General features: G+C 49.3%; 1 protein-coding gene across 1 annotated transcript; it reads left to right on the top strand.

Moving 5' to 3' along the window:
- The first annotated feature begins 2415 nt into the window (after positions 1-2415).
- On the top strand, positions 2416-17183 carry LOC115117011 (coilin p80). Its single transcript, XM_065014977.1, has 8 exons — positions 2416-2766; positions 3106-4322; positions 4374-4606; positions 4815-4904; positions 8714-8761; positions 9524-9593; positions 14703-14791; positions 16394-17183. The coding sequence occupies exons 1-8, from the start codon at positions 2516-2518 to the stop codon at positions 16451-16453; spliced, it is 2058 nt and encodes a 685-aa protein (XP_064871049.1). The 5' UTR covers positions 2416-2515; the 3' UTR covers positions 16454-17183.
- Positions 17184-18034: the final 851 nt, after the last annotated feature.

Genomic DNA, 18034 nt, shown 5'->3' with positions numbered 1-18034 from the left:
GTGAAGGTTTCCATGTCTTGATACATCTTCGGTGAAGGTTTCCATGTCTTGATACATCTTCTGTGAAGGTTTCCATGTCTTGATACATCTTCTGTGAAGGTTTCCATGGGTTGATACATCTTCTGTGAAGGTTTCCATGTCTTGATACATCTTCTGTGAAGGTTTCCATGTCTTGATACATCTTCTGTGAAGGTTTCCATGTCTTAATACATCTTCTGTGAAGGTTTCCATGTCTTGATACATCTTCGGTGAAGGTTTCCATGTCTTGATACATCTTCTGTGAAGGTTTCCATGTCTTGATACATCTTCTGTGAAGGTTTCCATGGGTTGATACATCTTCTGTGAAGGTTTCCATGTCTTGATACATCTTCTGTGAAGGTTTCCATGTCTTGATACATCTTCGGTGAAGGTTTCCATGTCTTGATACATCTTCTGTGAAGGTTTCCATGTCTTGATACATCTTCTGTGAAGGTTTCCATGTCTTGATACATCTTCTGTGAAGGTTTCCATTGTTTGATACATATTCTGTGAAGGTTTCCATGGTTTGATACATCTTCTGTGAAGGTTTCCATGTCTTATGTATATCCATGTATCCTAACCAGCGGTACCAGAACCCCTGGGGGGTAATGGGCTGGGCATATCCACAGGGGGTACCTGAGAAGCCTGAGGCCATAGGCTTACTAGTAATGGGCATGAGGGGGTACTCTGGGCAGAGTAAAATGGACTTGGTGGTACATTAACCAAAAGGTTGGGAGCCACTGATGTACATTAAGAAAATGCTTGGTTGAAAATACTGCCACTTGGTGTTTACAACTACTACTACCAAAGATTTAGTATACTCTGCTGTCGCCTATTGGCAAGAAAGGGAATCGCATATTTAAACCGTGTGAAACATTCGGCTCCTCAGTGCTTCCAGTCAGAGCGTTTGTTTTGAAATGGGGAAGTCAAGTTTTGTAACAATCCAATAGGAGGAATGAAAACAGCAGCTTCACATTACAGTTGGTCGAATAATCAGATTTTTTACAAATATATAAGAATGCAACTAGCCAGCTAAGCAATTAGTTAGTTAGTTAGCGGTCGAAATTTAAGGAATTGTTACCTGGAGGAAAATGGGGGAGGGTTTAGTATTTTCTTGTATTTAGTCCAGGGGAGGGTCATGTAATTTGTAATCGATTTATATGTCAATATTTGTCAGCATTTTGGAATGTACGTGTTGAATTCGGCTATGTAAACTTTGGTGTACAACCCTGCTCTCTCTCGTTCTCCTCGCTGAGCTCGGCTGGGTGGGCACTTAGCTTTCCATTGGCTTTTTGATCAGACCCTCTCTGTGCTTGGTGTATCAGAACGTGGGCATGTAGAGTATCTGGTGAATCAAATGGTGCTTGTAGTGATGACGTAGAGAGCTAGCGCACAATAAGAACGATGGTTGAGATGCTGCATTCAAAACAACTGGGAACTCAGAAATCTCAGACTTCGGTGCATTCAAGACAACTCGGGGAAAGGGAGGGGAGAACGAGCTCCGACTGGGGAAAATAGTTTTGAAAGGTCATCCAACTCCGAATTCAAAGTCGGAAACTCAGGCATCTTGCTAGAGCTCTGACTTTCCGACCTGAAGATCACTGCCATTATTTGTCTTCTTTTGTGTGTGTGTGTTGAGTTCCCAGTTGTCTTGAAAGCGCCAAAAAACTGGTGTATCACAACAACACGCATGGCGTTGCACAATTATGGAAGGACCACAGCTCGTGAAACATGCATCTTCTCTACAATTTACAGGTTTCTTTGCGCTGAAGAGAGATCTCGGTCTCTGTCCGCTGAAGAGAGTCTAGAAAAGTTTAATAGAATTTTGGAGTTGAATGGGGATGGTTCCTCAATGTGGAAAAACGTGACGGGGTAAAATCAGGTGTTGGAGGAGTTACTGAGTTTTTCAAGCAATATGTTTATCATAGGCTGCCTGTCATTACATCATGATTTTGGTTTTTATTCGAAGCATTAGTCTCACATTCTATAGTCAACTTTACACACGACACTGACATGCACTACCTCACCAGCTATGTGTCTACATACATAAATGCTTCTACTTTGTCGTCTACTCTGTTTAAATCAGTTGTAAAAGCTGTTTGTTTAAATGTATGTATGTAGATCTGTCCCTAATGAATGTTTTGTTGTTGACCAACATGGTTCCTACTGTTGCCTACTACTAGGTTCTGCTCATCAATTGTTAGGCTATTTGTTAATAAAACATGTAAAGACTGCCTCTTTACCGGACTTATGTTTTTTTTTAATGTTTTCAACTACCCCTACCAAAGATTTTAGAGTATAATTGACTTTGTGGCTGTGTTATCTAGTGGGAACCGGCTAGTGCTTCCGGTTTGAGGGAGAGTTGAATGAAATATTTAGCTGGCTAATTCCCTTCCGTACCAACAGGTGGCAGTAACTGAACGAGTCAACTCTTCAAAAGACAGGCAACTAGTTTTCTGAACGGCGTGTGAGATAGATTTCCTTCCACACAGCAACAATGGCAGCCTCCAATACCAATGTGATACGGGTGCGATTGTATTTTGATTACCCGCCGCCCTCGGTATCCGACTGTCGCATGTGCTGGGTCCTCGTGGATCTGAACAAATGCCGCGTGGTAGCAGACATAGCCAGCGTGATCAGGGAAAAGTTCGACTTCAGTCGCAGGAGCATTTTGAGTCTGTTCATTGAAGACTGCTACCTGCCGCACACAGAGAGCATCTACGTAGTCCGAGATAACGACAGCATCAGGTGCGTCACACACACCCGCCTAGCCAGACATGTTTTTATCCAGTCTGATCCACGCTTAGCTCTAGACCTGCGCTAGTGCTTTGGACAAGAGCTAATGGCGCTGTAACTTTCATTAGGATTTCAGTCTGTGATCTAACCCACGTGGTTGGTTCATTCAATTTATTTGGGTTGGTTATACAGCCTAACTAGGTAGCTAGCTACACCGGCTTGCAACAAAACAATAGAGGGATTGCACTGCAAGCCTGGTCTTAGCCTAGGCCGATCTGTTTTCACACACACCACCCCTAGTACTTTGAGAATATCTACCGTTCCAACCCTCCGTGTTGTGTTGATTGGCAGAGTGAAGGTGGATACCCTAACCCTTTCGAATGGAAGTCAGTCGAACACATCTCTTGTGAAGTCCAAGAAGAGGAGGAGAGATGCCGAGGAGGAGGAGCCCACACAGAACCGAGTGAGTGAAGAGTGGAAGAAGAAGAAGAGAAAGAAGGAGAGTCAGGTGGCCGATTCCAACCAGGCTGCGGTTGAAGAGAGGAGGAAAGAAGACAAGCAGAAACAGAAGAAGAGGAGAAAGAAGGAGAGTCAGGTGGCTGATTCCAACCAGGCTGCGGTTGAAGAGAGGAGGAAAGAAGACAAGCAGAAACAGAAGAAGAGGAGAAAGAAGGAGAGTCAGGTGGCTGATTCCAACCAGGCTGCGGTTGAAGAGAGGAGGAAAGAAGACAAGCAGAAACAGAAGAAGAAAATGAAAAATAAGGTGGTGACCAAAACCACTGCCTCGTCCACAGGACCCCCTCCCACCTCATCCACAGGACCCTCTCCCACCTCGTCTACAGGACCCTCTCCCACCGTAGTCAAAGCGGACAAAAACACTAAGAAGGCTCCAGCAGTATCTGTTAACGGTAAAGCCACAGCAAAGACCCCGAATGGGGAAACGGACGACTCTTCTGATTCCAGTGAAAGCAGTAGTGAGGAGGAGGAGGCCCCCAGTAAAACCCCCATGCAGAAACTACCCCCCAAATCACACTCTGCTAGCTCTACACCCCCTGTCACATCTAAAGCCACCCCTGTAGTTAAACCCCGAGTCCCCATTAAGAAACCACGCCCACCTCCCTCATCATCTGATTCGGACTCCTCAGACTCATCGGGTGACGATGCCTCTAGCAAAGCCACCACAGGCAAACCTCCCGTTAAAAACCAAACTCCTCTATCCAAACCTGCTGCCACTCCTCCTACCACTATACCCACCGGCCCCAGAGCTGGTCCTAGAGACAAAACCACCCCCTCCAGGGCCAGCCTCCCTTCCTCAGGTCCCAGGACCTCTGTATCCCCTGGCCAGAGAGCTAATGCTCCAGGGCCAGGCTCTACCCCAGCAGTGCAGAAGGCCCACAGGAGGCCTGAGAGCCCAGGCTCTAGTAGTAGTAGTAGTAGTAGTAGTAGTGAGGAGGAGATCCAGCTGGTTATCAAACAACCGGGCCTGGGGATGGGGATAGTCCCTGCTATGGCAGCACAACCCACCTGGAGAGGCAGGGGAAGCCCTAGGGGTGCGGAGAGAGGTGGGGGTAGAGGGGTTAGGGGTAGAGGGGATGGAGGCCAGAGTTGGGGTGGTGGAGGTAGGGGGGTTAGAGGGGACTGGGACAGGGGTCCTCGTGGTGGGGGTAGAAGTGGGGAGTGGGACAGGGGTCCTCGTGGTGGGGGTAGAGGTGGGAGAGGGGAAGATAGCGGGGCAGGGGGAGGAGATAATGCAGGGTTTTATTTCAACTATGAAGGTGGACAGCGACAGCAGACTCCTCAGCCACCATCGTACCAGAAGGACTCCCTGATTAACAGCTCTGTGGTGTTCCAGGTAAGTCAACTGACTGCTACACGGTATTCCAGGGTTGGTCAATTCAAGTCATTTAGATTGTTTAAAAAAAATTCTCATTGAAAAGCTCAGAACTGGAATTGGCATTTTACTTCCTGAATTGAAATGGACTCGACACCAACCCTGTGGCATTCTGTAACCTGTGATGTGGGAGGTATGATATTTATAGGTGTGTGTGTGTGTGTTGTAGAACCCATCGGAGAGTGTCCCCAAGAGGGACTACAGTGAGATGCCCCTCCTAGCTGCTCCCCCTCAGGACGGACAGAAGATCGCCTTCAAGGTAACCCACCTCTTATAGACCGAGGTAACACACTGCTTATAGATCGAGGTAACCCACCGCTTATAGACCGTCGAGGTAACCCACCTCTTATAGACCGAGGTAACCCACTACTTAGACCTTCGAGGTAACCCACCTCTTATAGACCGTTGAGGTAACCCACCTCTTATAGACCGAGGTAACCCACCTCTTATAGACCGAGGTAACCCACCTCTTATAGACCGAGGTAACCCACCTCTTATAGACCGAGGTAACCCACCTCTTATAGACCGAGGTAACCCACCTCCTATAGACCGAGGTAACCCACCTTTTATAGACCGCCGAGGTAACCCACCGCTTATAGACCGAGGTAACCCACCTCTTATAGACCGAGGTAACCCACCTCTTATAGACCGTCGAGGTAACCCACCTCTTATAGACCGTCGAGGTAACCCACCTCTATAGACCGTCGAGGTAACCCACCTCTTATAGACCGCCGAGGTAACTCACCTCGTATAGACCGAGGTAACCCACCTCGTATAGACCGAGGTAACCCACCTCGTATAGACCGTCGAGGTAACCCACCTCGTATAGACCGTCGAGGTAACCCACCTCTTATAGACCGTCGAGGTAACCCACCTCTTATAGACCGTCGAGGTAACCCACCTCTTATAGACCGTTGAGGTAACCCACCTCTTATAGACCGTCGAGGTAACCCACCTCTTATAGACCGTCGAGGTAACCCACCTCTTATAGACCGTCGCGGTAACCCACCTCTTATAGACCGTCGCGGTAACCCACCTCTTATAGACCGTCGAGGTAACCCACCTCTTATAGACCGTCGAGGTAACCCACCTCTTATAGACCGTCGAGGTAACCCACCTCTTATAGACCGTCGAGGTAACCCACCTCTTATAGACCGTCGAGGTAACCCACCTCTTATAGACCGTCGAGGTAACCCACCTCTTATAGACCGTCGAGGTAACCCACCTCTTATAGACCGAGGTAACCCACCTCTTATAGATCGACCGTCGAGGTAACCCACCTCTTATAGATCGACCGTCGAGGTAACCCACCTCTTATAGATCGACCGTCGAGGTAACCCACCGCTTATAGACCGTCGAGGTAACCCACCTCTTATAGACCGACCGTCGAGGTAACCCACCTCTTATAGACCGTCGAGGTAACCCACCACTTATAGACAGTCGAGGTAACCCACCTCTTATAGACCGAGGTAACCCACCTCTTATAGACCGAGGTAACCCACCTCTTATAGACCTTCGAGGTAACCCACCTCTTATAGACCGTCGCGGTAACCCACCTCTTATAGACCGTCGCGGTAACCCACCTCTTATAGACCGTCGCGGTAACCCACCACTTATAGACCGTCGAGGTAACCCACCTCTTATCGACCGTCGAGGTAACCCACCTCTTATAGACCGTTGAGGTAACCCACCTCTTATAGACCGTTGAGGTAACCCACCTCTTATAGACCGAGATAACCCACCTCTTATAGACCGAGGTAACCCACCTCTTATAGACCTGCTGGCGGTTCCGTACTCACCACACAGCCCAGTCTGATACACAGGGTTCAAATGGAAGCAATGCGTTTTACCTTCACTCAGGTCATGTGACCAGGAAACTCCTAGCTGTACTAATTCAGTCGACTCTCCCTGGTCGAGGAGGGAAAGAGTTAAAGATGCTGCTGATGTACAACGGCAAGAGAAAGTAGGTGAACCCTTTGGCATTACCTGGATTTCTGCATTCATTCATCATCACATTTTATCTGATCTTCACCTAAGTCACAACAATAGACAGTCTGCTGCTTAAAACTAATAACAAACAATTATATGTTTTCATGTCTTTCTTGAACCCCCCGTGTAAACATGCACAGTGGAGGGGTGTAAACATGCACAGTGGAGGGGTGTAAACATGCACAGTGGAGGGTTGTAAACATGCACAGTGGAGGGTTGTAAACATGCACAGTGCGGGGTTGTAAACATGCACAGTGGAGGGTTGTAAACATGCACAGTGGAGGGTTGTAAACATGCACAGTGGAGGGTTGTAAACATGCACAGTGGAGGGTTGTAAACATGCACAGTGGAGGGTTGTAAACATGCACAGTGGAGGGTTGTAAACATGCACAGTGGAGGGTTGTAAACATGCACAGTGGAGGGTTGTAAACATGCACAGTGGAGGGTTGTAAACATGCACAGTGGAGGGTTGTAAACATGCACAGTGGGGGGTTGTAAACATGCACAGTGGAGGGTTGTAAACATGCACAGTGGAGGGTTGTAAAAGCCTTGGATTTAATAACTGGTTGACTCTCCTTTCGCAGCAATAACCTCAACCGAATGTGTCCTGTAGTTGTAGGTCAGACCAGTACAACGGTCAGGAGGAATTTTGGACCATTCCTCTTTACAAAACCGCTTCAGTTCAGCAATGTTCTTGGGATGTCTGGTGTAAACCGCTCTCTCGAGGTCATGCCACAGCATCTCAAATCGGGTTGAGGTCAGGACTCTGACTGGGCCACTCCAGAAGGCGTATTTTCTTCTGTTGAAGCCATTCTGTTGGTTTAACTTCTGTGTTTTGGGTCGTTGTCCTGTTTCATCACCCAACTTCTGTTGAACTTCAATTGGCGTACAGATAGCCTTACATTCTCCTGCAAAATGTCTTGATAAACTTGGGAATTCATTTTTCTGCCGACGATAGCAAGCTGTCCAGGCCCTGAGGCAACAAAGCAGTTTCATCTGCCCACAGAATATTTTGCCGCTAGAGCTGTGGAACATCAAGGTGCTCTTTTGCGAACTTCAGACTTGCAGCAATGGCTTCTTCCGTGGCGTCCTCCCATGAACACCATTCTTGTTTAGTGTTTTACGTATCGAAGACTCGTCAACAGAGATGTTAGCATGTTCCAGAGATTTCTGTAAGTCTTAAGCTGACACTCTAGGATTCTTCTTAACCTCATTGATCATTCTGCTCTGTGCTCTTGCAGTCATCTTTGCAGGACAGCCACTCCTAGGGAAAGTAGCAACAGTGAAGAACTTCATCCATTTATAGACCATTTGTCTGACCGAGGACTGATGAACATCAAGGCTTTTAGAGATACTTTGTAACCCTTTCCAGCTTTATGCAAATCAATAATTCTTAATCTTAGGTCTTCTGATCTCTTTTGTTCGAGGCATGGTTCACATCGGGCAATGCTTCTTGTGAATAGCAAACTCAAATTTTGTGAGTTTTTTTTTTAAAGGGCTGGGCAGCTCTAACCAACATCTCCAATCTCGTCTCATTGATTGGACTCCAGGTTAGCCGACTCCTGACTCCAATTAGCTTTTGGAGAAGTCATTAGCCTCGGGGTTCACATACTTTTTCCAACCTACGTTGTGAATGTTCAAATGATGTATTCAATATAGACAAGAAAAATACAGTCATTTGTGTGTTATTAGTTTTAAGCACACTGTGTTTTGTCTATTGTTGTAACTTAGATGAAGATCAGGTCAAATGTGATGACCAATTTATGCAGAAATCCAGGTAATTCATCCAGAAATCCAGGTAATTCATCCAGAAATCCAGGTAATTCATCCAGAAATCCAGGTAATTCATCCAGAAATCCAGGTAATTCATCCAGAAATCCAGGTAATTCCAAAGGGTTCACATACCTTTTTCTTACCACTGTAAGACCCTCCGTTTTCCATGTGAATAAAACCTCTTTAATTAACATAGAAGAACAGTGAGAGACGACTGTAGAGTTGTGTGTTGCTAAGGTGCTACACACCTCCATGTAACTCATTATCACTCTGTCGTGTGTGTGTGTGTGGTGTGTGTGTTCACAGCTGCTGGAGCTGACAGAGAACTACACACCAGAGGTGTCGGAGTATAAAGTAAGTAAAAATAGTTGAAAGACTCGCTGTTTTCTCTCTCCTCTGTCTGGTATAACTTGAGGAGAAACAGCTGTGTGAACACGGTTAGGAACTGTTTTCTCTCTCTGTGTCTGGTATAACTTGAGGAGAAACAGTTGTGTGAACAGGGTTAGGAACTGTTTTCTCTCTCTGTGTCTGGTATAACTTGAGGAGAAACAGCTGTGTGAACACGGTTAGGAACTGTTTTCTCTCTGTCTGGTATAACTTGAGGAGAAACAGCTGCGTGAACAGGGTTAGGAACTGTTTTCTCTCTCCTCTGTCTGGTATAACTTGAGGAGAAACAGTTGTGTGAACAGGGTTAGGAACTGTTTTCTCTCTCTGTGTCTGGTATAACTTGAGGAGAAACAGCTGTGTGAACACGGTTAGGAACTGTTTTCTCTCTGTCTGGTATAACTTGAGGAGAAACAGCTGTGTGAACAGGGTTAGGAACTGTTTTCTCTCTGTGTCTGGTATAACTTGAGGAGAAACAGCTGTGTGAACACGGTTAGGAACTGTTTTCTCTCTCTGTCTGGTATAACTTGAGGAGAAACAGCTGTGTGAACACGGTTAGGAACTGTTTTCTCTAACCGTAGGTGGACAGCACTTTTTTTTCTTAAGTTATGTCCTGAACTAGGACTAAATACATGTGGTAAGAAATGTTTATATGCTACATATTTAAAAATATAATCGGTTTCATTTGGGTAATGTTCTTTAACACTGTGTGTCTCCCCGTTTGTCTATCAGGAGGGGAAAATCATTCATTTTGACCACAGCACCAAACAGATTGAGCTCGAACTGCTCTCTACTTATCAAGGTAGGACAAAACGGATGACTGCTCTCTACTTATCAAGGTAGGACAAAACGGATGACTGCTCTCTACTTATCAAGGTAGGACAAAACGGATGACTGCTCTCTACTTATCAAGGTAGGACAAAACGGATGACTGCTCTCTACTTATCAAGGTAGGGCCAAACGGATGACTGCTCTCTGCTTATCAAGGTAGAACAAACGGATGACTGCTCTCTGCTTATCGAGGTAGAACAAACAGATGACTGCTCTCTGCTTATCAAGGTAGGACAAAACGGATGACTGCTCTCTGCCTATCAAGGTAGGACAAAACGGATGACTGCTCTCTACTTATCAAGGTAGGACAAAACGGATGACTGCTCTCTACTTATCAAGGTAGGACAAAACGGATGACTGCTCTCTACTTATCAAGGTAGGACAAAACGGATGACTGCTCTCTACTTATCAAGGTAAGACCAAACGGATGACTGCTCTCTACTTATCAAGGTAAGACCAAACGGATGACTGCTCTCTGCTTATCAAGGTACGACAAACGGATGACTGCTCTCTGCTTATCAAGGTAAGGCCAAACGGATGACTGCTCTCTACTTATCAAGGTAAGGCCAAACGGATGACTGCTCTCTGCTTATCAAGGTACGGCCAAACGGATGACTGCTCTCTGCTTATCAAGGTACGCCAAACGGATGACTGCTCTCTGCTTATCAAGGTACGGCCAAACGGATGACTGCTCTCTGCTTATCGAGGTAAGGCCAAACGGATGACTGCTCTCTGCTTATCGAGGTAAGGCCAAACGGATGACTGCTCTCTGCTTATCAAGGTAGGACAAAACGGATGACTGCTCTCTACTTATCAAGGTACGGCCAAACGGATGACTGCTCTCTGCTTATCAAGCTAGGATGAAGATCCCTCACTTAACAGTTTAAACGAATGGGGGGAAATGAAGGAAATAACTGTTGAATGGCGATACTCCACCCTTCTCCCAGAATGCACTGGCACAACTTCCTGTCATTGTATTGATGTAATGATTGGCTGGAGTGAGCTTCCACTGTTACATCCATGATGAGAAGTGTTCCAGTGTGTAACTTTGGGAGAAAGGTGGAGAATCGGGACTCGGACGATGTTTCCCTCAGCCATCTGAAGGCACCTTGGCACTACCTGTCATTGTCTGCCCCTCACCCGGCACTACCTGTCATTGTCTGCCCCTCACCCGGCACTACCTGTCATTGTCTGCCCCTCACCCGGCACTACCTGTCATTGTCTGCCCCTCACCTGGCACTACCTGTCATTGTCTGCCCCTCACCCGGCACTACCTGTCATTGTCTGCCCCTCACCTGGCACTACCTGTCATTGTCTGCCCCTCACCTGGCACTACCTGTCATTGTCTGCCCCTCACCCGGCACTACCTGTCATTGTCTGCCCCTCACCCGGCACTACCTGTCATTGTCTGCCCCTCACCCGGCACTACCTGTCATTGTCTGCCCCTCACCCGGCACTACCTGTCATTGTCTGCCCCTCACCCGGCACTACCTGTCATTGTCTGCCCCTCACCCGGCACTACCTGTCATTGCCTGCCCCTCACCCGGCACTACCTGTCATTGTCTGCCCCTCACCTGGCACTACCTGTCATTGTCTGCCCCTCACCTGGCACTACCTGTCATTGTCTGCCCCTCACCTTGGCACTACCTGTCATTGTCTGCCCCTCACCTTGGCACTACCTGTCATTGTCTGCCCCTCACCTTGGCACTACCTGTCATTGTCTGCCCCTCACCTTGGCACTACCTGTCATTGTCTGCCCCTCACCTGGCACTACCTGTCATTGTCTGCCCCTCACCTGGCACTACCTGTCATTGCCTGCCCCTCACCTGGCACTACCTGTCATTGCCTGCCCCTCACCTAGCACTACCTGTCATTGCCTGCCCCTCACCTGGCACTACCTGTCATTGTCTGCCCCTCACCTTGGCACTACCTGTCATTGCCTGCCCCTCACCTGGCACTACCTGTCATTGTCTGCCCCTCACCCGGGCACTACCTGTCATTGTCTGCCCCTCACCTGGCACTACCTGTCATTGTCTGCCCCTCACCTGGCACTACCTGTCATTGTCTGCCCCTCACCCGGCACTACCTGTCATTGTCTGCCCCTCACCCGGCACTACCTGTCATTGTCTGCCCCTCACCCGCACTACCTGTCATTGTCTGCCCCTCACCTGGCACTACCTGTCATTGTCTGCCCTCACCCGGCACTACCTGTCATTGTCTGCCCCTCACCTGGCACTACCTGTCATTGTCTGCCCCTCACCTGGCACTACCTGTCATTGTCTGCCCCTCACCCGGCACTACCTGTCATTGTCTGCCCCTCACCCGGCACTACCTGTCATTGTCTGCCCTCACCCGGCACTACCTGTCATTGTCTGCCCCTCACCCGGCACTACCTGTCATTGTCTGCCCCTCACCCGGCACTACCTGTCATTGTCTGCCCCTCACCCGGCACTACCTGTCATTGTCTGCCCCTCACCTGGCACTACCTGTCATTGTCTGCCCCTCACCTGGCACTACCTGTCATTGTCTGCCCCTCACCCGGCACTACCTGTCATTGTCTGCCCTCACCCGCACTACCTGTCATTGTCTGCCCCTCACCCGCACTACCTGTCATTGTCTGCCCCTCACCCGCACTACCTGTCATTGTCTGCCCCTCACCCGGCACTACCTGTCATTGTCTGCCCCTCACCCGGCACTACCTGTCATTGTCTGCCCCTCACCCGGCACTACCTGTCATTGTCTGCCCCTCACCCGGCACTACCTGTCATTGCCTGCCCCTCACCCGGCACTACCTGTCATTGTCTGCCCCTCACCTGGCACTACCTGTCATTGTCTGCCCCTCACCTGGCACTACCTGTCATTGTCTGCCCCTCACCTTGGCACTACCTGTCATTGTCTGCCCCTCACCTTGGCACTACCTGTCATTGTCTGCCCCTCACCTTGGCACTACCTGTCATTGTCTGCCCTCACCTTGGCACTACCTGTCATTGTCTGCCCCTCACCTTGGCACTACCTGTCATTGTCTGCCCCTCACCTTGGCACTACCTGTCATTGTCTGCCCCTCACCCGGCACTACCTGTCATTGTCTGCCCCTCACCCGGCACTACCTGTCATTGTCTGCCCCTCACCCGGCACTACCTGTCATTGTCTGCCCCTCACCCGGCACTACCTGTCATTGTCTGCCCCTCACCCGGCACTACCTGTCATTGTCTGCCCCTCACCCGGCACTACCTGTCATTGTCTGCCCCTCACCCGGCACTACCTGTCATTGTCTGCCCCTCACCCGGCACTACCTGTCATTGTCTGCCCCTCACCCGGCACTACCTGTCATTGTCTGCCCCTCACCCGGCACTACCTGTCATTGTCTGCCCCTCACCCGGCACTACCTGTCATTGTCTGCCCCTCACCCGCACTACCTGTCATTGTCTGCCCCTCACCCGGCACTACCTGTCATTGTCTGCCCCTCACCCGGCACTACCTGTCATTGTCTGCCCTCACCCGGCACTACCTGTCATTGTCTGCCCCTCACCCGGCACTACCTGTCATTGTCTGCCCCTCACCTTGGCACTACCTGTCATTGTCTGCCCCTCACCTTGGCACTACCTGTCATTGTCTGCCCCTCACCTTGGCACTACCTGTCATTGTCTGCCCCTCACCTTGGCACTACCTGTCATTGTCTGCCCCTCACCTTGGCACTACCTGTCATTGTCTGCCCCTCACCTTGGCACTACCTGTCATTGTCTGCCCCTCACCTTGGCACTACCTGTCATTGTCTGCCCCTCACCCGGCACTACCTGTCATTGTCTGCCCCTCACCCGGCACTACCTGTCATTGTCTGCCCCTCACCCGGCACTACACCCTCACCCGGCACTACCTGTCATTGTCTGCCCCTCACCCGGCACTACCTGTCATTGTCTGCCCCTCACCCGCACTACCTGTCATTGTCTGCCCCTCACCCGGCACTACCTGTCATTGTCTGCCCCTCACCCGGCACTACCTGTCATTGTCTGCCCCTCACCCGGCACTACCTGTCATTGTCTGCCCCTCACCCGGCACTACCTGTCATTGTCTGCCCCTCACCCGGCACTACCTGTCATTGTCTGCCCCTCACCCGGCACTACCTGTCATTGTCTGCCCCTCACCCGCACTACCTGTCATTGTCTGCCCCTCACCCGGCACTACCTGTCATTGTCTGCCCCTCACCCGGCACTACCTGTCATTGTCTGCCCCTCACCCGGCACTACCTGTCATTGTCTGCCCCTCACCCGGCACTACCTGTCATTGTCTGCCCCTCACCCGGCACTACCTGTCATTGCCTGCCCCTCACCCGGCACTACCTGTCATTGCCTGCCCCTCACCCGGCACTACCTGTCATTGTCTGCCCCTCACCTTGGCACTACCTGTCATTGTCTGCCCCTCACCTTGGCACTACCTGTCATTGTCTGCCCCTCACCTTGGCACTACCTGTCATTGTCTGCCCCTCACCTGGCACTACCTGTCATTGTCTGCCCCTCACCTGGCACTACCTGTCATTGTCTGCCCCTCACCTGGCACTACCTGTCATTGTCTGCCCCTCACCTGGCACTACCTGTCATTGCCTGCCCCTCACCTGGCACTACCTGTCATTGCCTGCCCCTCACCTGGCACTACCTGTCATTGTCTGCCCCTCACCTTGGCACTACCTGTCATTGCCTGCCCCTCACCTGGCACTACCTGTCATTGTCTGCCCCTCACCCGGGCACTACCTGTCATTGTCTGCCCCTCACCTGGCACTACCTGTCATTGTCTGCCCCTCACCTGGCACTACCTGTCATTGTCTGCCCCTCACCTGGCACTACCTGTCATTGTCTGCCCCTCACCTGGCACTACCTGTCATTGTCTGCCCCTCACCTGGCACTACCTGTCATTGTCTGCCCCTCACCTGGCACTACCTGTCATTGTCTGCCCCTCACCTGCCACTACCTGTCATTGTCTGCCCCTCACCTGCCACTACCTGTCATTGTCTGCCCCTCACCTGCCACTACCTGTCATTGGACCTTACCAAGATGGACCAACCTTAACATGTCTGTCTTCCCCTCAGCGCCAGTGGAGCCGGGGAAGTTTGACCTGGTGTATCAGAACGCGGACGGATCCGAGAGTGTGGAGTACGCTGTGTCCCGGGGCTCCAGGGTAAGACATAAAATACTGTTACTGTACGTTTATATATACATGAATAAAACCAATAGAATCAGTGTGGAGTACGCTGTGTCCCGGGCTCCTGGGTAAGATATAAAATACTGTTACTGTACGTTTATATATACATGAATAAAACCAATAGAATCAGTGTGGAGTACGCTGTGTCCCGGGGCTCCTGGGTAAGACATAAAATACTGTTACTGTACGTTTATATATACATGAATAAAACCAATAGAATCAGTGTGGAGTACGCTGTGTCCCGGGGCTCCTGGGTAAGACATAAAATACTGTTACTACAGTGTTATTTCACAGAACCTGCCTATATGCACACTGATCCTGCAGCACAATTGATCTGCACACATTCATCACAATTTAGACTTCATTTCTACAATAATGTATTATCAGATTGTATGTCAGAGCCAGGGTCTGGCTTAACACTGGGGGGGTGGCTTAACACTGGGAGGGGTGGGGGTGGCTTAACACTGGGGGTGGCTTAACACTGGGAGGGGTGGGGTGGCTTAACACTGGGGGTGGGCTTAACACTGGGGGGTGGCTTAACACTGGGAGGGGTGGGGGTGGCTTAACACTGGGAGGGGTGGGGTGGCTTAACACTCTGGGAGGGGTGGGGGTGGCTTAACACTCTGGGGGTGGGTGGGGGTGGCTTAACACTCTGGGGGTGGGTGGGGGTGGCTTAACACTCTGGGGGTGGGTGGGGGTGGCTTAACACTCTGGGGGTGGCTTAACACTGGGAGGGGTGGGGGTGGCTTAACACTCTGGGAGGGGTGGGGGTGGCTTAACACTCTGGGGGTGGGTGGGGGTGGCTTAACACTCTGGGTGGGGGTGGCTTAACACTCTGTGGGGGTGGCTTAACACTCTGGGGGTGGCTTAACACTCTGGGGGTGGCTTAACACTCTGGGGGGTGGGGGTGGCTTAACATTCTGGGGGGTGGGGGTGGCTTAACACTCTGGGGGGGCTTAACACTCTGGGGGTGGAACACTCTGGAGGGGGGCTTAACACTCTGGGGGTGGAACACTCTGGGGGGTGGGGGTGGCTTAACGCTCTGTGGGGGGTGGCTTAACACTCTGTGGGAGGGGGTTGCTTAACACTCTGGGGGGTGGCTTAACACTCTGGGGGTGGCTTAACACTCTGGGGGTGGCATAACACTCTGGGGGGTGGGTGGCTTAACACTCTGGGGGGGGGGGGGGGCTTAACCTTTGAATGTTTTGGTTCCATTGACCATCCTCTCTTCACTAAGCAGGCCTCTTCTCACTGTACTGGCTCTGTGACACAGTATGGATAAGCTTGACCCCTCTCTATTGTCCCTGACTGCATTTTAACCCCATCACCCACATGTTGAGGGAAGCTGTTCATTGTCCAATGAATGTCCCTTATAATCGTTTAGTTGAAAGAGAAACCTGTTGGGAGACTTTAAACCAGGCATAATGGAGGTTAAATACTTTCCAATAAAACAGCTGTATGTGCAGAATTTGGAATGTTGTGGTTTTCCGGTTGCCATGGGGATGTGTTTGTGATGTCACTCCCATAGAATTGAATAGAATCCCATTTCAGTGTCTTTTTCTCTCTCTCTCTCTGCAGGTGACTGAACGTTGGGACTCACTGCTGGAACCCAGGCTAGTTGTTGGGAATTTGAGCTGAGGAACAAGATGGACGTTCTTGGTCGACTTGGCCCAGGCATTTCTAACACACTGGCCCATTTCCCCCACTTGAGTTCCCCAGTATTGGCCAAATTATAATAATTCAGCACACAACCCCAATTTAGACTAAGTTAAAGATGGACCAGCCCAAATCTGGCATTTGCCGGATCTGCCCCATGCCCAGTCCGTTTCTGGTTGGATCGACTGTGGCTTGTTCTGACACCTCCATAGACAGTTTACCCTGAACCCAGATTAAGCTGGAGATGTTTCATTGACTATGATTATGTTTAGTTCAGGAGTAGAACCTTAATCTGGGTCTGGGAAACCAGCCTTACTGTCAACATGTGGTTGACTCAACTAATTCAGGATGTTTTTTTAATGGAGATTTGTTAAATTCAATAGTTTTGCGTTTCAGTTTATTTCCTCAGTAGACGAGTTAAAATGGAATTGACCAGAACCTTGGATTCAGCTAATCAAAGTCTGGATTAAAGCTATTGATTAGTTTTAGTTCTGGGTGTGATGAGCACCATTTTAATGATTTACTTAAAACATCTTCTAATGTTGTATTGTGGAAGGGAGGGGTACAGGGTAGGTTGCTTAAGTACCTTCAAATGTTATTTCATCTTTGGTCTCTTTACTTTATTTTTTTTACACATTGATATAACTGTGAATGTCCATCTTGAATTTAAAAAAAAATAGTTTGTAAGATAATAAAGTTTGATATCCTATGACCGGATAGGTGGGGTTTCTTAAGCTATGCCCTAGTTCCAGTAGTTATCAAGAATAGCATCCACACCAGAGGTCAGGACAATTTAATGGAACGTAAAGTAGCTATTCAGGGTAACCATGGAGCTGGGGCGTGTACAAGGACAATACATACATTGGCGATTGGAAAACGTGTCATATTAGGTTCTGTTTTTTTTTCTTTTTAAATATCACCATTTATTTTACGTTGATATTACAGTAATGATTAACTTCCAATTCTGTTCAATAGTCCTATGGTTGGAAAACAACCAAGGAGCTAGATGGTGTCACAATAACATCAAATTGTATCTTTCTCAGTATCATAACATAAAAACACCTGACCTGACACTTTGAAAACACGCTCATGGGCAGATGTTTTTTTTCCTTCATGATCGTGAATCGTAGCCATTTATCGTCTCTACCCACCGCGCGTCGATCAGTGGTCCTTCCCAGTCCGTAACGGGATGCTGCTGATGTCACAGCACCAACCGAGCCAGTCAGCAACGGCACCAGCGGAGAACAGCAACCGGAATGATGGCGAATACAGAACCAATTCAAACAAAGTCCGTCCAATAACGACGTTATCTGACAAACCGAACTCTTAAGATGGAAGGAAACGTCTTCCCCGACCAAGAACAGCTTCTAGGGTTCCTGAAAAAGCTCAAGGAGGTATTCGACGTGTGTGATGAGGATGCTGATGGTTATATTCGGGTCGAACATTTTGTGGATTTGGGGCTTCAGTTCGGGCAGGGGGACAGAGATGAGGTAAGTCCATCTGTCGGTTGACGACATCCACGGATGATGAATGATAATTTGGAGGATATTTGATCGAAGGAAG

The sequence above is a fragment of the Oncorhynchus nerka genome, unplaced genomic scaffold (assembly GCF_034236695.1).
Source record: "Oncorhynchus nerka isolate Pitt River unplaced genomic scaffold, Oner_Uvic_2.0 unplaced_scaffold_1839, whole genome shotgun sequence".
NCBI lineage: Eukaryota > Metazoa > Chordata > Actinopteri > Salmoniformes > Salmonidae > Oncorhynchus > Oncorhynchus nerka.
The sequence above is the reverse complement of the archived record's forward strand: the minus strand, read 5'-3'. Positions and strand labels throughout refer to the sequence as shown.

Excerpts from the sequence above, each read along its gene's own strand:
- LOC115117011 (XM_065014977.1), top strand. The coding sequence starts at position 2,516 with ATGGCAGCCTCCAATACCAATGTGATACGGGTGCGATTGTATTTTGAT. Across the intron at positions 2,767-3,105 it reads CGAGATAACGACAGCATCAG|AGTGAAGGTGGATACCCTAA; the intron begins GTGCGTCACACA and ends GTTGATTGGCAG. Across the intron at positions 8,762-9,523 it reads CAGAGGTGTCGGAGTATAAA|GAGGGGAAAATCATTCATTT; the intron begins GTAAGTAAAAAT and ends TTTGTCTATCAG.